At 38.4% G+C, this 23,043-nt stretch overlaps 1 protein-coding gene across 1 annotated transcript; it reads right to left on the bottom strand.

Moving 5' to 3' along the window:
- Nucleotides 1–770: 770 nt before the first annotated feature.
- On the bottom strand, nt 771–21,312 carry aclya (ATP citrate lyase a). The gene is made up of 28 exons (XM_057346945.1): nt 21,149–21,312; nt 14,112–14,291; nt 12,486–12,608; nt 11,643–11,705; nt 11,238–11,428; nt 9,539–9,618; nt 8,144–8,274; nt 7,682–7,800; nt 6,814–6,950; nt 6,669–6,730; nt 6,443–6,560; nt 6,206–6,360; nt 5,786–5,879; nt 5,438–5,576; nt 5,158–5,326; nt 4,924–5,028; nt 4,633–4,829; nt 4,396–4,477; nt 4,167–4,277; nt 3,714–3,841; nt 3,523–3,616; nt 3,279–3,433; nt 2,705–2,855; nt 2,468–2,611; nt 2,231–2,344; nt 2,059–2,141; nt 1,880–1,956; nt 771–1,806 (listed from the first exon to the last, which is right to left on the bottom strand). Exons 2-28 carry the CDS (start codon nt 14,268–14,270, stop codon nt 1,712–1,714), a joined length of 3,276 nt encoding a protein of 1,091 aa, XP_057202928.1. The 5' UTR covers nt 14,271–14,291; nt 21,149–21,312; the 3' UTR covers nt 771–1,711.
- Nucleotides 21,313–23,043: the final 1,731 nt, after the last annotated feature.

The raw sequence follows: 23,043 nt of genomic DNA, 5'->3' as shown, positions 1-23,043 counted from the left end.
GATATTGCTAATTAAAGATATTGAAATGTAAAGTTGTATTTGGTTATTTTTATTTAAGTTAGCTTAAAATAACTATTAGTATTTGTAAGGGAAAATAATGATTGACTTAATTTTTTAGAAGGTAAATCTCTGAAAACATGGTCTTTATTCAAATTCAGTTGCATGCTTTTCAGCAGTAGCCTAGCGATTCCAAAAATAACAGAATCGCAAACTTAGCCTATGTCACACCAAATAAGAGATAAGGGAAATTATAGACAAGCAGATTTACTATTAGCTTCAACTTAGCATCGTATTTAGAAATAAATCACAAATAAAAGCAATTCCTTCTACTGACTGAAAAATAACTGCAAAACTTTTATAAAAATCTGACATTTAGTAACTAAAAAAGACATTTGAAAAGGATAAATACCTTTTAAATGTTATCATCCGTTCATGTTCAACTGTAGCAGAGAATGAACACAAAAAAACGTGTGTTTTTCTTACAGCTGAGGAGCAATGATGCAAGAATGGCGACGATGGTTATGACATCACATAACAAAAACTGTCAATTGTCACAAGTTTTTGTTATTTGTAAACACCGCCAATGTGAATTCTGTTTCACAGACCTTGTCTTATATCTATGTGTCAGTTTTAGGGATGATTTTTAACAGATACAGTGTGTAACGCATTGAAATACATTGATGTGTGCTCACGTCTCTTTTCACCACGGGTGTGTTTGCATCCCTGTTTTTGTTGCATATATACATCAAGCCAACATTAAAAGAGTTAGCCAATATTGAATTTAGTCTTTATTATCATTAACTACATGAAACAATACACAACTAATGAATATGACTTATACAATAGCCTTCAGTTTATTAGTCATCACAGCTGAGCTTGGGTGAAATATAAATGTGAAAAAAAGAAAATAAATAAGAGTAATCAAATTTTGGTTTTAACTAACAAATTAAAAACTGTGCTGCATTGTTAAACAGCAGATGGACTGTAAACATTGCTGAACGTCATGGCACTCTGCACTTTTACAAATAGTGTTAATGTCCAAAATATGTGTCTGATTTGTATACATTAAAAATAGATATATTTCTATCCTGCATATTAATTTGATAAAATACGTAAATCACATGAAGCTGTTGCTTGCTATTATGCAAAGCAAGTCATTATTGCACTATTTTTAGATGGCACTATTCACAAAATATTAGTCAAAATAGCCTGGCTATTATATAGTTACTTTAGTGTTATATGATTCTGTAAGTTATGAGATTGTGTAAGTACTTATATTTATTAACTTGGTTACATACATGTCTGAGTAAAAGACAAGGCTGTACGTTTTTTTTTAGCCACCAGGCGTTTAATATCTAATTTAGTTTCCCTTTAAAGCTTACAAAGTAGGCAGGCTAACATGAAAATTCGATTGTGTCTGTTTTTTAAATATACATGAGACACATTTATTACAGAGATGTGGAATGTATTAGAGCGATTTCACAGTTAAATGACTTTGCAAGAGAAAATCAATGCTATGTAATTTATGTTATTGGCAAGCTTCAGTTAATAGCAAGACAGTAATTCAGTTTGCCACACTTTCAGACACAACAAACATTCTGACACATTCACAGGACTACATATACACATTTACACACGTAAAAATGATTTAAGTTCAAGAGTGACTTCATTTTATGACACTAAGTGAGATGAACCGCAATGCTTTCCATCATTACATGGTCATATGCTCCGGAAGAACATAAGAAATGTCATCCCAAGGATGGCGGTACAAACCCTGTTTCAACCTCTTCTGGTCTAGATAATGACCTGCAGACAAAAATAAATGGTTAAATTATTTATTCATACACCTGCCTGAGAGATGTAATGAACAAACACAGACCTATGAATCCCATGCTGCGGCCCAGGACAAAGATTCCATTCAGTGCCCCGATCTCCACAAACTCATCCGCCTCATCGCTGTTCAAAGGAGGAAGCAAGAGTTGTTAACATTGACAGTTAAGGATTTCTCTTATAATGTTTGTTTTAAGTCCAAAAATAATGTTTCCCTGTTTTACTGACCGAGTGAAGCCACCACAGTTCCTCAACAAATCCACGAAAGCCACTCCAATAAAACCATCCACGTTCAGGATGAGGTTTGGTTTCTGATTGAGATACAGACATAGACATTTTACTACAGTAGTAGTGCAGTAGTACCTGATGCACAGATGTAGAGACATAGAGGTGATTGTACCTTTGAGGTGGTGATCTTCTCGACCTCCAAAGCATAATCCAGCACCTGAGTGGCGGGGAAATGCTGCTTCACAAAGTCTTTGAGGATCTGCACTCGCATGTCAGGATTATTGATCTGAAAATCAGATCAGATGGTAAAACTATTAAACCAACATTGCAAAATATGTTGTCAAACTATGTCTTGAAAGATTTAAGAACAATCCCACCAGCTATAACGGAGGTGCGATTATCCACTTACAGATTTCACTCGGTGTCCGATGCCCATAATGAGTTTGCCGTCTTTCTTCATTTTGTTGACAAATTCCATCGGCAACATGCCACTGTCAAACGCCTTGCTGAACTGCTTAGCAGCTGCGTCCAGGGCACCTCCAAAACGATCACCCTAGAAAAAACCCCAAAGCCACAGATACAGTGGTTTTCACTGACACCCTTCTGATGTTAACACTGTTAGGCCATGAGTGTGTAGTAATCTTACGATTGTGAGGAGTCCTGAGGTAAGGCTGGAGATCAAGTCTTTACCCGCACGAGCACACACTATGGTGTTATGAGCTCCGGAGACAGCAGGGCCGTGATCGGCCGTCACCATCAGACACATCTCAATGAACTGACATGCGTAGCGCGGCAGCCTGCAAACACACACATGAAAATATAAAAAAAGACTCAAGAATAAGAGGTGTAATAAATTGGTAATCTCATATCAAGAGCATGTCTGGGTCTCATATGTAAATTATATTTTTCATAAAGATAATGAAGCTTCCGTTTGAAAAAAGATTTTTAGTTACATGACTTCATGATCCTTATTACATAATTACACGACATGTTATAATTATGATAATTATTAAAATATAATTATATTTGCATAATACTGGTCAAATATTTAACCCATGAAAAGTATTAAAACAGCTTGCTAACTTTGACAACACAGCATTTAATTATTTAAACAATACTGTATTTTCTTCTATTTCCTAAAAAAATTGCAGTTTTGGAAATACAATGTTTACACTCGACAGCAATAATAACGGCGAGTCACCCAATAAATGAACACGCACCTCCTCTGGAACCAGAGCAGGCCGAGAGTTCCACCCAGCCCAATCTCAGATTTAAAGACCTCAGTAATGGGCATGCCTGCGTAAATGAGTTCCTGTCCTCTTTCATCACAGATACTGGTCATGAAGGATGCTGGTTTACGGATCAGACCCAGCTCCTGCAGACAAAAGAAGATGCAGATAATGTTTAGGCACAAGCCGGAATCTTGCAAGATGTCTTCCACACGCATGATGTTCATATACTCACACGAGCCCAAGAGTAATCCATCGGCACTGTAGGGGGCGGCAACTCTTTAGCAGGCACAATCACACCCTTGGCCACCAGATTATCATACACGGATCTACAGGGTAGACACACATGTGGTTATAAAGGCCACATGATGTTTGTCAATTCAGGTACACAAACAAAGCTACAGTTCTATAGTATAATTCACATACTTGATGACATCGCCCAGCTTATCAAAGCTCCTAGGCACAAAAGCTCCTGCTTCTTCCAGTGCTTTGTTCTTGGCCACTGCAGTCTCAGACTCCTGGTTAGCACAAGCTCCAGCGTGGCCAAACTGAACCTAAAGGCACGAACAAACCTTCAATTACATGTATTCATTTAGAAGACACTTTTATCCAAAGCGACTTAAAACTAAGGGAGCATTTAACATTTGAAATTAGGAGTCAACAATAAGTGCAGCACACAAAGCTACATTTACAAGTAGGAGTAGCACTGAAGCTAACATCATAAAATGTTAAATAATGGAAAGTTAAGGGTTAAGTACATAAAAACCAGAGAGGAACAGAATGGGTGAATTGAGTGATTTGGTGCCTCGTAGTGATCAAAAGGTCAAACTTATTTGCTTGTCTAAACAAATTAAGATGTTATTAGAGAGTGAAACACACCTCAGATGAGAAAAGGGTGGCACAGGTCCCGATGCACCAGCAGACCACAGGTTTGGTGATCCTGCCCTCTATAATGCTATTACAAATCTTGTACTCCTCGGTTCCTCCAATCTACAATCAAAGAGAAGATTAACTAAGAGGATACATTTATGCATGTGGCAGAAACTTCAGAAAAATCACACTAGGAAATTTGATCCGGACTAAGAACAGATTAATGGACTTTACGCACCTCTCCAAGAACAACGATCATCTTCACTCCTGGTGTGTCCTGATACCTTAATACGTGATCCATGAACACAGAGCCTGGATACCTACACAAAGCACATTTAGATTAAAAATAGCTTGACTTTTTTATTACATGCAAAAATCACTGAATAGACATTACACAAAGTTGTCTATATTGTGTGTATTACTGTATCACTTAAAAGCAATAAATCAGCATCTCTAGTTTATAACACACACACACCTGTCTCCTCCTATGGCGACTCCTTCATACACTCCATCCGTAGTTCGTGAGATGATGTTGTTGAGCTCATTGGACATTCCACCAGAGCGAGAGACGTAGGCCACACTGCCTGGCCTGTACAGCCTAGATGCCAGGATGTTATCCAGCATTCCTCCAGTGTTACCAATCTTAAAACAGCCTGGTTTAATACCGCCAACCTACATAAACACACACATTCAAGTTACAGATGCAGGGCATTTACCATCCCTCATTCGCTATATCATCCTAGTCAATAAACACACACACACATACCGTGGCAGGACCAATGATGGTGACTCCCTTCTCATCAGCCGTTTTGATGATCTTGCGAGTCAAGGCCTCTGGGATACCCTCAGCTATGATGGCTATGGTGTGGATCTGTATGAAAAACACACAATTACATCATCACAATAGATTAACAACCAGACAACTTTGGGTTCTGAAGATTAATCTGAAGTTTACGGCATGGTAAAGGTATATAAGCATCCTCCATGACTGATCTCAGACCTGTGGGTACTGCATGGTCTCCAAGGTGCTGTCATAGGCAGAGCGGAGAGAGGCAAAGTTGATGAGCACGTCCACCTCTGGATGTTTCTTCATGGCGTCAGACATGTTCTTATAGACTGGCAACAGGATCTCCTTATGACCCCAGTAAAACTTCTGTTTGTGGTCTCCTCTGATTGTAAAGATATGCATTGTTAATATAGTATACAGTACGTAGGTCATAGTATACTGCACATGCGCATTGCATATAGTGGCTCCTGATTAAACAACTAAAATGACTCACGTAAAGGGGTAAACCATAGCTGCCACAGATGGCTCCTCCCGTGAGCACACGTAATCGAAGTCCAGCATGCCTTGCACCGCCCTTGTCTGCATCCCCCACACTATGGTCTTGGTGAGCTTACTGAACAGAGTGCTTTTGGCTAGATGATCCAAATGAAAGACAGAAGAACATAGAGAAGTCAAATAAGATATATAAAAACATAAATAAGTGATAAAACACCTTTTTTTGTTTAGTATAACAAACTGATTTTGTGTAGACTGTAGTTCCACTACACTCATTGGCCTGCAGGGGGCACCCCAAAGAACAGGTATCAACTCTTACTGCAATTTTACAATATGTGTTGTTTACCTGGTGCAAGTCCTGCTTGTTTTTTCTGAGATGGTGAGACTTCTGCTCCAGAATTGGCCTCGGAAAAAGAGGCGGATCTGCTGGATGCGGGAGTCTGAAAGGATGAGATAAAAAAGAAATCAAGAGAGAAAGTGAGAAAAGGAAAGACACACCATAGATCAATCCAAGAGTTAACCTTAGGGATTAACATTATGTTGCATTAAATATTATATTTGAATGTGTCAGTCGTACCTGAGCATTTTGCAGGAATTTATTATTTATGATCTGTCAACAAGATAATAACTTTATGACCTGATCTCTACACACTATAGCAAAGGACTCAACAGACATTCTGGATCATCTCTTATAACGGAAGCTTAAGGCGACGAGTGGTTTAATGCAAGTGCACTCAGAATATCACACACACACACAATGACTTACAGTGGTGTTGGCACTCGAGTTGAGCAGGAAGTTGGCCGTGTGGGCGGCAGCACGAGGTTGTGTATCGATTGGCCGTTGACCTAGCGCCATTCCAACAATAGCTGTCATGTGGGTCTCAGTGCCAAAGACGTGAATAGGAATACCGGTGGTCTTTCCTGCCATGCAAACACATACAGTACATAAGAGAGTTATTTGTCAAGGATTTGATTTCTCATACATGAACGTGCACACACTCACCAACTTCCCCCATGACTCGCAAACCTTCCTGGTAGTTCGGACCACCGCGCCGGACAAATATAGTCACCTCATGCTCTTTCAGTGGATCCTGATAATCTTTGATGGCCCTGACGATACCCTAATATGCACAGAAAGAGCCACACAAACACACAACAGAACTGTTACAAAACAAATGCTAATGCAGATATCAAACACAGATGGACATGTCAAACTGACTGACTCCAACCTTGAATGTTGCCGCCACATTAGTGAAGTTAGCGATGCTCCCTCCAATGATCAGAACTTTACCTACACAGAAATAAACAACACATCAGAATCATCAGTACAGTACATACAGGCATAGAGGGACGGAAAAAAGTTCTTGGACGTACCATCAAGGTGTTTCTCACGGGTCATGAGTGACAGGATGGTTTTGGCATAGTCGTAGGTCTGCTGTTCACTAGGAGCGCCTGAATATTCGCCGTAGTTGGCCAGTTCATTGACTCCGCCCAGATCACAGATTGTGTCACTATGAAAGAATAATAATAATCCATGTTATTCAACGTTAAACTGCTGGGCGACTCCTAAAATTATATTGTATTAATACCAACTATATTTCTAAATATTGCTTTGACTTTATTAAATTATACTTGATTTTATTGATTTAAAACGCTTCCAGGACAAGAAATTACATTTTTAACATTTCTTAAAATGTTCCAAGTTTTTTTTATTTGTTTGAACCTTCCACCAGGTACATTCCACCAGGAAAGTGCATGACTATGAAATACCAATGAAATTGTATTAGAGTAAACCGAGCACAGCAAATGATCCATTAAATCTAAAATCTGTTTGATTTGAGTTTACAATTTGTGCATCAAAGAGAAAAATGTTGGACTTCTGGATTCTTTTTATTACTCTCAAAGGAAAGCACCACATGCACACACATTCTAATTAGTCTCCCAATGTTTTCTCTCGCTCCATCTCCTCCCTCCATCCAGAAAGAGGGATGGAGACAGACAGATGCAGTAGTGGTAGATAACAGTCATCGGGGAGGGATGGCTAATGCCGTCACAGGGATTATGACTTAAACAAGAATCTGCTTCATCTTCCAGCCCATAAAGCCAAACACTTTCCTTTTTAATGGCTTCTCTAAGATTTAGTATATGCTAAGCTTCATAAACCTCTCAGTGTATTAAGTCTTCATTTTAACACACTGAAATCACAAACTTCATATGCAAACTAGAGAATGCTGATTGGTACCTGTACACGACAGAAGCCCCGCCCCCTGCCACCATGGTCCAGATTCTTCCACGTGGATTGAGGAGAGTGAGTTTGAGGCTGGCACCGCTCTTAGCATCCAAATCCGCTATGTACGCTTCCTAAAAGGTGGTTACAAAAACGTTTATGTATGATAGTAAACGTAAGACAAAAATCCACCATGCTGTTCAAACCACACACACAAAACACAATGTCATAAATGAATCATAAAGGCCCGTCTCCAAATAATTATTTTTGAAGGGGAAATGTAAGTATGACAACACAGCAGAATCAGAGACACAAGCTTCCTCTGATGAGTCAGCAAAAACAAAACAAGAGGACAGATATTCTTTTAAGAAAGTAAGAAAATAAGCACTTGGCATGCATTAGCATGACTATTTCTGTATTGTAAATGTACAAGATAACGTGAGTCTTTATGTGTGAGATATTGATTGGTCCATTTACCTCCGGATAAGCTTCTCTGCCAAAGGGAGGAGGAAACTCCACATCACCCCATTTGGCCTTACACAAGTAATCAGCGGTAGCATCGATTTTAGCAGCCATGTCCAGCACATACACACCATCCTTAGTGACAACTAGAAGGAAAAAGATCACATGTTCATACTACAGAATAAAGCAATATGCCACAGAACAACATGCGATCAGACTATGGATGATTAATGTTTTTAAACACAACATGAAGCAGAACTCCCAAAACTCCCTTAAACGCTTTTATAAATCAGTTGATATAATAATATTTATTATGCAAGCAATAAGGTACGAAAGACAAAGTTTCCATTAGGGGTATAGCTAACAGGCCCTATTTTTACAATACAGTGCAAATACACTGTAAGGATTCTGCATGTTCACACTGGGATCGCCTAGCAAGAGGTCTGTGCACCTGGGTTTGTGAACGTGTATGCAGAAAATTGTAAGAAACACAGTTGACACAGAAGCAGATGCTGTAGAGCACACAGAGACTTTTAATTAATGTCATGTGAAACACTTCCTGCCACCATCAAACAGCATGTGAAATCATGTTCATTCATTAGAAACTGAAAGGAAATAGTTTCATAATTTACTCATCTCTATGCCATCCCAGATGTAAGATTTGCATTCTTCAGTTTCACTTTTCACTTTATATACTATATAGGTCCCAAAATGTTGAAGGTCCAAAAATCACATACATTCATAATAAACAGCATTATTAAAGTATTTCAAATCTGACATATCTTTTGTAAGTGTATAATATATAAAATATGACGTTATCAGTGTGCCATCATAACGGAATGTGGTGCTTGTTTTGGTTTCAATTTAGGGAAATATCAAAATATTGTTTCTCACACACCCATCGTTTTGCTTTAAAAGACATTTATTAACACTCTTGAGTTATCACTATTGTGAGATATGTACAGAATGTGCTTTTTTGGGACAGATCATTTTTATATAATAAATAAATTGTGTTTAACTGAAGATATTTCATATACATCTGGGATGGAAATGAGGCCAAGTAAATTATGATATATTTGTTTGGGTAAACTAATCCTTTAATAATCCAACAATTATAATAATAATTTCCTTAAAGAAACATTAGTTTATCTGACATCTAGTTGAATTTGAGCTAAGTCTTATATAGTATAGATATATAATACAGAAAACAAACCCATGAGCTAATAAATCCTGGAAAATCATTTTAATGCAGGATTAGTCATTCAAGTCTAATGAGAGGGTAAAACATTTATGGGCTTAAACATTTGTCAAAGTTTCCCTGTGCCGTGAAAAGAAGTGAGTCAGAAGTTTTGGTGAACTTAAAACTACCACATAACAGCTGAGGTGGGATGGGCTGGTTTTGAAACTTACCAAGAGGGTTGATTTCCAAGTATGTAAAATACAAGTCCTCGTACAGGTTGAACAAGCCCACCAAGAAACTAGACAACATCCTGAAGAGAAAAAAAAACTTTCAGCTGCATATTCTCACAATCAGTATATGAAGGTTTTTTATTTAGAAAAAAATAGGTATTTTCTTTATTATATTATTAGTATAAGTGTATTACGAAATGCAATGACAATGCATATTTTTCCTGTGTGCTACTATAAATAGCTTTACCCAGGCCTAATGTCATTATAAACTGACAAAACCACATTCCACAATACAGAACAAGCTAAATAATCCTGTCATGCAAGATCATCACTGTCTGCACACACCCAAAAGGTGATGGTGCGTTGAAATTAAACCAAACAAACGAAAACAATAAAACTGGACTGCAGATTAAATAGACTGTGTGGTAATGACAGCCAATTTAGCAGCAGAATCTGTCACGGTTCAAGTTTCAACAGCTGGTATTTGGAGCACTGAGGGAAGACAGAGAGACGGAAGGGAGGAGAGACTGAGAGCACATCATCTGTCATCTGCGCCATAAAAAAATAGAAATAAATAAACAGTGATGGCTCACAGTCCAGAGCACACCAATTACCCACGAGAAACCACGAGCGGTCTCCAGTGAATCAGTCTGACAGCTTCAACTTGTGGGAGGACAGTGAATCAGTAAATTCACTCGCAAACAAACATTTATCTTGTGCTGTTTTTCCACACTTTCTAATGATGTGTGTGTGTCTGACTAAGAAAATGAAATAAAAAGACAAGGAAGGTAGGTATGAAATGAGAGAGAAGGAGAGAGAGAAATACTGGCCACAATGTGCTGCCAAACAATCTCCAAGTCAATCTCAATGTCAGCCAAGACTGTGTGTGTGTGTGTGTGTGTGTGTGTGTGTGTGTGTGTGTGTGTGTGTGTGTCTCCCGTCAAAAAGACAGATAGGTGTTTATATGCGTGATCTGAATAATACTGAGGGTGGAGAGCGAGGAAGAGAAAAGATTGAATTAGTGTAATGGACCAAAGAGCCTTTAGCTGCATGCTTCCAGCAAAATGCATAACTAGGAGCGTCTAGCTTGTTTGTCCACTATCTCTCTCTTGAGCTCTACTATTCAGTGTCATTATGAACGTAATATGTTGAAAGAAGAATATTCCACAAAGACTACTTCTAACAAGTTCTTAAAACATCAAAAATACAACACACCGAAAGAATGATTCTCAAACAAATGAGTCTTACGATTCTTTGTAATAGAAACATCAAAAAGAGTCATCTAAAGCCGATGAGTTATACGTTTTAACTCAGTGAATCAGTCTGAATGACTCCATCTCCAACGAACACAGTTGTATTATGTATGAGTTTAACATGCCAGTGAAAAATTGTTCCATCATCTACAGGTTTATAAACTGAGATAGATGAAAGATCTTTATGGAAATAGAATTAAGTGCCATCAGAATCAAAAACTGAATAATTAATGTCCTTACGATTCCTATTCTTACATATACCAAGACCAAAATATTTGACAAGCTGTCACCTCCATATACACTCCTTTTCTAACGGTCCGTAAGAAATGCTTCTCTGAGAAGTTGGCAGCATTCATACAGAAACATCAGGTATACAGTATTAGATCAAATTAACACACAACACCACCACTATTTTGTCAAATCTCAGTCCGATTCATCTCACTCACTCTTTCTTGTCTGCAGGAGCGTGTTTGAGGAGTTCACTCTTTACTGCGTCAGGGCTGATTTTCTCATCCACTCCCACCAGGAGTTTCAGGGCCTTGGAGTCCACATCTCCCACATCCACACCCCCCTCGTGATGGAAGAGCATGTAATCGCCCTCACGTGTGGCGTAGATGCACATGTAAAACTCCTCCTCCTGCCAAGACATATGTTCATTCAGAGTTATTTTTCTGTTCAGTTATGAAAACTATACACTTTTCAGATGAACAATATCATAATAAAAAGATTAAATCATGTAAATAATAAGCAATGTATTTCTCCTGAAGAGAGAACTAACATTTAACCTTCTTTTGAAGTAATGTGTCTATAGACTGAACAAAAGAGATTGTTTTATACACATTTATACTCACTTGCTTATGGGGAACAAAAGGCTCAATCAGGAAGTTCTTCAGAATGCCTTTAGCCTTCCCCACCTGCGAGACACAGAGATTTTGAAAGCTTGTATGTTGTGTTTGTACTGTATGATGTCCTTAAAAGCAAAACTTCAGAAACTGCCTTCAGTCTAGAAGCTTTCAATGAGAAACACACAATGAAAAGCAGAATTATATAAGAGACATAAGAAAAGGAGGCTAGAGGACGGAAAATGTTCAGCCAGTGGAAATGCTTTGTGTTGAGAAGTGACTGGCCCCGCGCGCTGCTCAGGAACCCTCTAAGAATATCAAAAGATTTGACATGCATCGCCACAACCAAATACACAAACACACACATACACAGCAATCTCATTTGTGGTGCAGTCACAACAGTGGGCCAATAGGCCAGATGACAGAAATCAAGTAGAGAGAAGAAAGGCGAGGTGACATTTCTGCGCGGAAAAGAAAAACAGAGAATAATGACAAGGTGAAGCATTACTGTGGTGGAGGCCCTGCAGACAGACAGCAACAATATAAATAAATAAAAATGACGACAGAAGAATAGTGTGTGACTATAACTAAGCCTTTAATGGAACAATGCAATCTTGTTTTTGCCTGCTAGGTCACAGGAGGTCTGAAGTCTGGTTGCATTTTTCTCTCTCACTTTCTCTCAGCAATAGCTTGTTAAATGTGTTTAGGCCCGGAGGCAACAAATGTGTACTGGAGTATTAGATGAATGGATGAATTGTACACACACCAGATAAATGTGTTCGCTCGTTTCCACAGGGACAACCATGTCAGCAAAATAGAAAGCTAGTGCTGAAGAAGCGTGTGTGTCCTCACCGTTGTCTCCTTCATAAGGCGAGGTTTAAGCCATTCCTTCACACCATTCAGATCCAGGTTCACACCGACCAAGCCCAGCTTCCCTCTGCGTTTGATCAGCTGATCGGGCTTTACAACCAATTTCTGGATGGAAACATGATAAACAACACAATTTTATCTTTTATAACTTTAAGTATTGTACAGTATTACAGTCAAGACACAAATGAACAGCTGGCAAATTTTAGTCATTTTAATTAAAAGTGTGTAACAAAAGTTTAGAACATAGACTGGTCCAAAGTTCTTCTTTAATGTAGAACATTGGAGATTAGATACAAAAAAAACAGGATTTAGATAAGGATTTGCTCATTTTAATGAATGCCTTCCTAAAATAATACATACTCTAAAATTTGAAGTCACTTATTCATTTAGTAGAATCTTAGAATAATATTGACCTCATTAGTAAGTTAAAATAACTATAAATTGGCATCTTTATTTAGCCACCCTTTGCCTAAAATTTGCAAAAATACTCCTGGCTATTTATCAACTAGTTCTCTTAACCATTTTATTAACTAGGTCTCTAGGGTCTTATTGGCTGTTTTTTCTTTAATAATCGTATTAATAACCTAAACAGAACTATATAAGGCAGTGTATGAGAGAGAGAGAGAGAGAGAGAGAGAGAGAGAGAGAACGAGAGAGAACGAGAGAGAACGAGAGAGAACGAGAGAGAACGAGAACGACAGAGAGAGAGAGAGAGAGAGAGAGAGAGAGAAAGAGAACAAGAGAGAGAGAGAGAGAGAACGAAAGAGAGTGCAAAAGAGAGAAAGAGAGTGCAAAAGAGAGAAAGAGAGTGCAAAAGAGAGAGAACGAGAGAGAGACAGAGAGAGCGAGAGAGAGAACGAGAGAACGAGAGAGAGAGAGAACGAGAGAGAGAGAGAACGAGAGAGAGAGAGAACGAGAGAGAGAGAGAACGAGAGAGAGAGAGAACGAGAGAACGAGAGAGAACGAGAGAACGAGAGAGAACGAGAGAGAGAGAGAAAGAGAGAGAGAGAGAGAGAGAGAGAGAGAGAGAGAGAGAGAGAGAGAGAGAGAGAGAGACACGAGGCGGAGGAGACGAGCAAATGGGAGAGAGATGGAGGAGATGACGAGAACGGGATGACGAGAGAGAGATCGAAAGAACCATGAGAGAGACGAAGCAGAGAGTTGAGGAACGAACGAGAGAGAGACGAGAACGAGAGATGCAGATTGCGGCCTCGGGAGCATAGAGAACGGTCAACGAGAGAGATATAGAGCCTCGATTCGCTGTGAGAGAGAGAGAGAGAGAGAGAGAGAGAGAGAGAGAGAGAGAGAGAGAGAGAGAGAACGAGAGAGAGAGAGAACGAGAGAGAGAGAGAGATGAGTCATATCTAATATCATTACCCTTTGGGCTCCTCCATAAAGGTGATTAAGAGTGCTTTTACAGCAGATGCTGAGAGACGGAACTGTCCCTGTACTGTCATTGGAGAAATTCTGATCTCCTCACTTCAGCCCTTTAATTAAACGTCTAGTAAAGCATTCTCTGCCCTCAATATCTCTCCATGTGATTACCTGTATTCATTTATACAGTATATAAAAATAACTGAGGGTTGGCTCTAGAACTGTTATTGTTACCTCTGTCAGAAGCCAGGGATGATCCTGAACCAGACGCTGCCAGTCGGTTTCTGCCGTCACATTGGCATAGCGGAACCGGTTCTGTACAGTGGCTGTTGTGCAAATGTGCTTGTAGAGGAACTCCTTCCCCGTCTGCTCTGAGATGGCTTTCGCTGACATGGTGCTAGATCACACAAATCACTGCAGAAAAAGAGAGACAGTGACGTTCTATTACCATAGGCCATAGGAGACCTCAGATGAAAGAATGAAGGACAGCATTATACATTTTTACAGGTGTGTGCAAAATCTTAATAAAAATAAATAGGAGTCGTGTTTTATGTTGTCCATTTTTAAAACATCCTGACAGTCTCACAGCTCGAAAGGCCACATAAAGCTGATTTACAACTCACTGATATATTCTCAAAATGCAAATTGGTGGAATGCTATATACGGGCTGTATAAACAATAAAAAGGTCAAATGAAAGAACATGTAGTCAAGTTTTTTCATCTCTTTTTCTTTTTTGTTTAAAGACATCAGCATTAGCACAGACATCAGTGAATTACTGCTAACTGGCGAATTAATGTTTACAAATCTGCACAACCAATCATTTACCCTCGGCTTATTACATTTGTCCTTTAGTTTACCCCTTGTCTCCTTGCCGTTACTTGAATCAGGGAAGGCGGCTAAAAATAGAGTCGATGCTTTGATTTGATTAGCACTAGACTTTGTGCTCTGCTAGAGGCCAATGACTCTTCTAGTCTGATTGATAAATGACATATGTGACCAGCAGTGCTCAGCCGTGGTCACGTGACACGTCTGAATATATTTATTTCATAACAACACAATCAAACTTATAAAACTTCCACAATCCCAAAAACTGTATGAAGGAATAAAAGCAGTCTTCATATCCATCAACAAGACCTGCTCCTATACAGCACACGAGTGCTTTTGTGACTGACAGGCTGAGGCCTCACTCTGAGCCGTGTCGGGATGTGCAATACAAGTGAAGTACCGTGCTGTCAGAGGGGTCACTGAACAACCTTATAAACCAGCCTTCAAAGAATAGAGAGAAACCTGAATGCAAAAGAAGATATTTTGAAGAATGTTGTTAACTGGCCACCATTCACTTCAATTGGTTTTGTGTCAATGCAATTGAAGTGAATGGGGGCCAGCGCTGTTCGGTTACCAAATTTCATCAAAATATCTTCCTTTGTGTTCTGTGGAAGAAAGTAAGTCACACATGTTTGAAATGACAAGACGGTAAACAAATAAATGACAGAATTTATGGGTGAATCATCATTTTAAATTAGACTAGCATTAAGGGGCGGTTTCCCGGACAGGGATTATTTTAAATCACGACTAGGCCTTAGTTAAATTAGGATACTTAAGTCATTGTAAAAACATAATTTACAAAAAAAAACATTACTGTGTGCACTGTAACTATGCTGATATATTTTAAGATGTGTCAGTGTAAGTTGTTTTTGATCAAGACACCTCTGATGTTTAAATTAGTCTAGGACTAGGTTTAAGACTTGTCCGGGAAACTGCCCCTTAGTGACCACGTTTACATGGACAACAATAATCCGATATTAACACGATTAAGACAATACTCTGATTAAGAATGGACCATGCAAACAGAGCTTTTTGTTTAGCTTAATCCGTCTAAACTCATAATCGTAGTAAGCACAAATCGAATTAAGACCGGTGGAGTACTCCTATTTTAGTCGCATTATCGAAGTGCGGTATAGACATGTAACTGTTACACAGCTTAATCGCACTATACGCCCTTTTCACATGACGTCACGCATCTTCCGTTCTGCCACGAAGCAGTGTATCATTTCTTCCGTTAGCACTCCAGTTCATAAGGTGGCGGTAATGCACCTATAAACTGGTTTGCCAACCGCCAGTAAAACTCAAGAAGAAGAAGTTACTTCCGCTAGCGCCTCAGAATGGAGTTTACCAGGTGGGTAGTAACGCGCTACATTTACTTCGTTACATTTACTTGAGTAACATTTTGGAAAATATGTACTTTTTAAGTAAAATTAAAAGTGTGTAATTTTACTCTTACTTGAGTAAATTTGTAATCGAAAATCTGTACTTTTACTTCGTTACATAACTTACATTGCGTGACGTTCCTTCGTTCCTTCATTTTAAAATATGATTTTTAAAACGCGTTGTTTATTTCAAGGTTGTCGTCTCTTTTTACGGGCATTCCCGAGTGATCGATTCTTTTGAGTCGATTCTTTTGAAAGCATTAATTGAACAATGGGCAAAACCACTTGAATAGGCTAATGAATCAGTTCAAATGATTTGTTCAGTTCGCAGCACGATCTGAATCATCTGAAGCAGGATTACGCACTCCTCGTAGCGCGAAATTTAAGAACACGCAGAACACAAAGAGCGTTGGATGAAGTGGATATGAATCTATATCTATACAATCAAAACTGCAAATGTGTCATATTGTTTGCCAGCAATGATAAATGCCCGCCATATGCGCGCACCCGCGCGACCTGTTCGTCAGACACCGCAACATGCGCGTTACCTGTCAGACACAGAGACGCGGGCTTGCAGAAATATACATTTGAAGAACAGAAGGAAGAAAACGTGTTGATGGGCGTGTGGTTCACTGTTTACTGTTTGTTTACAAGTAAGAGCGTTTCACAACACACACGTGACACAACACGAGAAAACATGAGCTTTGTTCAAAAATGTGTATTTCATTTAAGAGAGCACTGCAGATGATCTAGATCATCTTAGGAAATGCTCTGAGTTTAGTTCATGCTTTAGTTTGACATGGTCTATTATTCTAAATAAGTTGTGTAAACTACATTGACATCAGGACTAGATGAAATTTACAGAAATGCTTGTCTCTTCTGTGTTTGTCTATTCTTTAGAATGTCTCTCTAGTATATTGCAAAGATATCTGCTTATGATAATTAAAAATATTGATTAAAATGTAATATTAAAATATTGGCGTTAATATTAATTTTATGTAGTAGACCTATATAATCAGATACAAAGTAACTAAGTAACTAGCTACTTGAGTAGTTTTTTCATTGCATACTTTTTTACTTTTACTCAAGTAAAAGTAAAAGTCACTATTAAAATTTACTTGAGTAACAATTTCTCTAGTTACTTGTACTTTTACTTGAGTAAAGATTTTGGCTACTCTACCCACCTCTGGTGGCTTGCACATCTGCCACAAATACGTCTAGATGATGTACAACGTCTTGCAGACAAATTTTCGCTAACGACAAGATCAAAGCTAGAGAAAGGATACAAATTCTTCGTTGAACAGTACCTGTTTGATTATGAAGGTAAGTGTTTTGTTTTCTTTTTGTGTTAGTGAAGGTGCTAGGATAAGTACTTGAATACGTGTTCTGTCCATTTTTTTCTCACTGTTGTTAAATTCCAGCGCGACGGCAAAACGGAAGTTCTTCTTCTTTTTCTTCTTGTTTGTTGCAAGACGGATGTTATGATACACTGCTTTGCAAAAAGGCGGAAGTTAAGTAACGTCATTGTGAAAAGGGCGTATTACCGGCATGTAGGAACTTTCGCGGCACTTTGCGACAGGTTACACATAGGGATGCACCAGCTCATGTACTCGTACTCGTAATGACACACCGATACCAAAGGCCGATACCTCACGTGACATACATAGAGCCCTATGATTTCCGCAATGCGGAAAACGCGGACGGAATCGAGGAATCCAGGCATTTCCTAACAAGAAATTAGCGCTTACCAGCTAACGTAACAGTTAACGAAATATTCAGATACTGTTTAAATATGTATTCTGCTTGTTTTGCGTTACCGTGTGTGAAAGAGTGGTGCGGTTGCGTGTACTGAACGCATTGTGCTTGTGGAGCTCTCAGCGCTAGCGTTTCACTGCACGAGGACACGAACACATAAACAAACACCATTTGCGGCGATCCGTCAAAATAAAAGTCCGGTTGACTTGAACAAGTTATAATACACTCACATTTTACCACACCACCCCCCTTATTTTTTTTAAATAATTTGACCACAGAGTATATTGTTTACTTTAGTAAACTGAAGTAAACGTGCTAGTAAAATTGTGCTACTTATCATAAAAAATGGAACTTGATTAAAAAAAAGTACTTAAATTTAAGTAGACCTAAAAACAAAAGAAAAAAGAAAATGTACCAGTAAGATACTGGTTTATTAACATTATTGTACATTATACAGGCATCGGTTATAGGTATCGGCGAGTACCAGAAAAAAATATCGGTAATCATACTTTAAAAAATGGTATCGGTGCATCCCTAGTTACACACATGCACGGCAGTGGACAGCCATTTCGTTTTACGGCAAACAACATGGCTTCAAGCAAGAAAGCACATTTTTGGTCCGAATGGGAAACAAGAAAGAAACACCAAAAACTGTATGTGGTACCATGGCGAAGACGAACTGTTTGTTGATACATAAAATTATGGAGGGAACGTCGAACAGCGTCACTTAGGGACGTAATGACGTATGCCATTAATTGAACTATGTAGTGTAACATGTAAAACGGGAACATTGAAGGTATATTCTTAAAGCAACTCATGTAAACACCTTCATCATAATATTATTTTACTCAGAATAAGGCAAATAATTTTATTACTGACGTCCATGTAAACGTGGTCAGTGTCTAAAATGCCTTAGTGTTTCCCCCCATTTTCCTTCTCTAATTAAAATTGATGTGGAACGGTGTGTGGACACGTACAGAATATTCACCCGAGCAATTTACTAATGAACAGAGAGGACGGCTCCAACCCCCAAACCCTTCCTCCACATTTTCTATTCACCTTAAGATTTTTTCAGTTTTCTATTGAATACATTTTTGTTTAAGCTAAAATAATTTGACTGTTTCATGAAAGGTGGCCAAACTAACCACGTACTAAGGTGGGGTGTTGTCACCAGCATTCTTTAGGCATATTGCATTGTTTTAACAAAAGGCAAGCTCCTTTTGAACTTAGGCCATTTAAAACTGTTTGCTGAAAGAAAGCAATACTTGAGCATCCAGTTCAGCAGAACCAGAAAATCATATAAGTATAGAAAAAACACTGTAAATACAAACTAGAACACAAAGATGTTTTCTACACTTAGCACTGTCTGAGTTTTATTCCAAATTAAATGTATAAAGTTGAGACTCGCAGCCAAACTCCCATTCTCCGTCACACACTTTATCATTCAACATGTAGACATCTACAATTCACATCTCACTGATCTTCAGCATCACAGCAAACATTCACACAAAAAAGATGAGTCACTGATTAGGCTCCAATGGTCTTACATGCCAGCAGGACGAAACACTGATGCAACACTATAATAGACATATAACTGGACTTGTGAAATCAGCAATAAAGCCAAATAGAGATAATAGTACATCTACTAAAATAAACAGATATTCAAAGTGCAGAATAAATGCATCATAAAGCATTTTAAGTGGTTACACGCATATCCACAATTTCCATTTTTAACCTCAATTACACAACAGTTTATTTTCATCCTTTAATCTGATACGGGCCATTTCAAGAGTGCAAATATTTAGTAATACAGCACTGAGACAGTTCACGGTTTGGTTAACTTAATCTAAAATCTAAAGACTAAAATCACATTCATCCTCGTATTGAGTATGACAGCTGTTTAGTTTGTGTGATGGCGATCTTTCAAATTAGATAGTTAAACAGTTCTCCATCACACTTAATGGCCTGTGTAGACATCTACATTTGCATCCCAGTCCTTACAAAACATAATATGGGGTAAACTAAACGTATCTTGGTTTATCCACTAACGTCATAAAAAAAAACTAAAACCACAAAAGCTTTAAAAGACTTTAAAAATGAATAATAATTCATTATACTTTTACAGTGGTAACAATAGCTAGTAGCATTTGTCTAGTAGCCAAAGACAAATGATGGGGGAAGAACAAGGTGGTTTGTGAACACTAACAAGGGACGGTCATTTCATTTTTTCGATTACGGAGAGCACTGCTTAGTGTTTTAGTATTGATCTTACTGCCATACAAAGCGACAACCCTGATCTCAGGACAGTACACACGAGCGGCTGGTACAATGGTTTGCGTCACAACAGTGAAACAGCTGATTTATTTCTGCGTTTCCCTGACTCCCATAAGAGTAGCAGTATTTGAGCATGAGAGCATCCATCACTTCAGACTGATGCTGTGATGGGCGGGGTCCAAACTAAACATATCGATCTTATAACACTGTGTGCAAGAAAGCAACACATTTATCGGGCACATCGACTGCTTCAATCTTTCCGTTTCCTTTCTCTGATGATGCTGATATGATAACACCAGCTGTAAAGGACACGATGGTCCCAAAATCGCTATTAGCCTCATATCCCACTAAAGTTTAGGAAGCGCAGGGTGATGACGTCATACATGCTGATCTCCATCCTTATTGATTATGCTGGTTTATTTAAAAATCAGCACCAAATTACTTTCATATTAATATCCATCATCTTTCATTTAACGTGATTTGAGTCTAGTAGTTAGTCACATTAAAAACTGAATCTAAAGCTGTTTTGTAGTGAAAGATGCAGAATAATAATAAAATGCTTTGCCTCAACAAAGCAACAACAAACAACAGGAAAGCACCAAGAAATGCAAATGTTATAATAAAATATTAAATTCATGCGTTTTCTTGCTGTGTTTTGTTTTTTAAAACGTAAACATGCACCTTAATGTTACACTTCCGTATACGTGAAAGGTGTTAAGTTAAACAGAACCAGTCATTCGTTCACATCGTATGTAACGTTAAGGACCGGTAGAACCTGTCTCCATGCAAGAGATCTGTCACGGGCAACCGATTTAATAATTAAAAGAACAATTAATAACAACATGTTTACACAATCTACGTCACGATTCGTTAACGTACATACAACAAAAGAGTAATGTACTTTTCATATGTTTTCTTAATACGCGCAATGCTAAACTGACTACCGTAACCCGAGAGACTGTTCAGAATTTTCTTTAATTCACTCTTTATTTAGTAACGTTACTAATAAACTGAACGTCACAAAGGGTGCTTACCAGTGTATGAAGTGATTCAGAAGAACGAGTATTCTTCTCTCACAAGCCGCTTTCAATGTGTTGACAGCTGAGATGTGGTTGCGAGAGACACTTTTTCCTCCACGCAGCGTGCTCGTTCACTATATTGACTAATTTTTGCGGTCGTTCCTGTTTTCTCTGCGTCGACATCTGACGATGGCCTTGGCTGATCTCTTCCATCTCTGATTGGCTCTCGCCATCCGATGTTTTTCGTGACCACGCCTACTCCAACGGTGGACGATTCATCGCATTAGAGTTTGATTGGTTCGTTTCGTTGGTTTGGCCAATCAGACGGCACCTTTAGACTGTTTCTAGTCCGTTTATAAACGAAAATATCGTCCCATAATAAAGTACAGAGACTGACCTGAATGTGCTATGTGGACCTAGTTTTGAAAGCGTTGATTTCTAAAAATGAATTGCTACAATCTTTGTACAATGTTGCCAGACAAGTAAACAATCAGAGATAATAATTACATCACAGTGCACTTACCATACTTCAATTGTAGTAGGCCTATACAAATCTAATATACATGTTTTCTTTATTCAATGGCGTTATAACCTAAAAACAAGAAAAGACAAGCCTAAAACAAATTATAAGCAGCAACCCTTTTCATAAAATAAGATTTACATCTGCAAGCAAAGACAGAAAGATTAATCAGTCATACCCAAATTCAAAGGCTTTCTAAACAAGGTTATTCTCTCCCTCCGGTGCAAGAGTTCTTTTGCACAAGACATTTAAAATTAAATTAGCGCTTTACAATCTAGCCAGATAAAATCAGAGGGATGTTACATGCTTTCTGTCTCTCGCTTATGAAATATCATGCGGATGGAAGTCTTGGCCTTTGAAAAGGGCATTGCAGCTCTGTCTATTGCTAATGCACTGGCTGGCTCCTCTATCCACAGCAGCATCAGTTAATGGGTGTAGGGAACTGCAGCCAAGAGACATGACTCAACCTGAATTTAGAAAAAAGACAGTATAGGCTTCAAACAGAAGCACTGGCATCGTTCCACTGATAACTAAATGAGACCAGTAGTTGAAGTGTAGGCCATAGGGACATTTTTTCAGTTAATGGTAAAAAAGCAAGAACATTTATGTATAGTGTAAAACATTATGAAATATTTAATTTACAACACAAGCTTCCATACACTCCCTTAAGCACATGTGAAAGTATGAGATTTCATCATCTTGGCTCAAAATGATTGCCTGAAAACATTAAAGCAAGGTGACACAAACGCAGTTCACCTTCAACATGAAAATTCTGTCATCATTTACATTTACACATGTCCTCTTGTCTTTTCAAACCTGTATGACTTGTCTTGACTGATTCTTCTGCAGAACATAAAAGAAGATATTTTGAAGAATGTTGTTAACAGCGACTCATTCGCTTGTGTTCTGTAGAAGAAATAAAGTCATACAGGTTTGAAATGACAAGAGAACATGAAGGCTAAATGATGACAGAATTTTCATTTTGAAGGTGAACTACTCCTTTAACATGCCACAGTCTGCTCTTGTCAAAGACTGATAAATGTTTTTGGGAGTATATTTAACTGAGACTCAAGCAAAATACAAAAATCTTCATTGCTTAGTCATTTCCGATATCAGTAGACGGGTTGAAAAACGATTTCACAATTGTTAGTGGTGACAGTCGCCCCCTTCTGGCCAAGAGGAACAATGATTCAAGCATCCTTGAGTGCCTGGGAATAGTTCACCCACAAATAAAAACTCTGGCATCATTTACTCACCCTCAAGTTGTTACAAACCTGCATAAATGTATTTGTTCTGTTGAACACAAAAGAAGATATTTTAAAGAATGTGGGGAAACTACACAGTTTTACTTTCTGTAAATAAGAAAACAGGAAAGAGCCAAGAAATCAAT

Source organism: Triplophysa rosa, linkage group LG11 (assembly GCF_024868665.1).
Source record: "Triplophysa rosa linkage group LG11, Trosa_1v2, whole genome shotgun sequence".
Lineage (NCBI taxonomy): Eukaryota > Metazoa > Chordata > Actinopteri > Cypriniformes > Nemacheilidae > Triplophysa > Triplophysa rosa.
Note: the sequence above shows the minus strand (reverse complement) of the source record. Positions and strands in the feature narration are given on the sequence as shown.

Coding starts and splice junctions, on each gene's coding strand:
- aclya (XM_057346945.1), bottom strand. CDS start 14,270: ATGTCAGCGAAAGCCATCTCAGAGCAGACGGGGAAGGAGTTCCTCTAC. Junction 4,278..4,395: donor TGATCGTTGTTCTTGGAGAG/GTGCGTAAAGTC, acceptor CTTTGATTGTAG/ATTGGAGGAACCGAGGAGTA. Junction 2,612..2,704: donor CCTCAGGACTCCTCACAATC/GTAAGATTACTA, acceptor GGTTTTTTCTAG/GGTGATCGTTTTGGAGGTGC.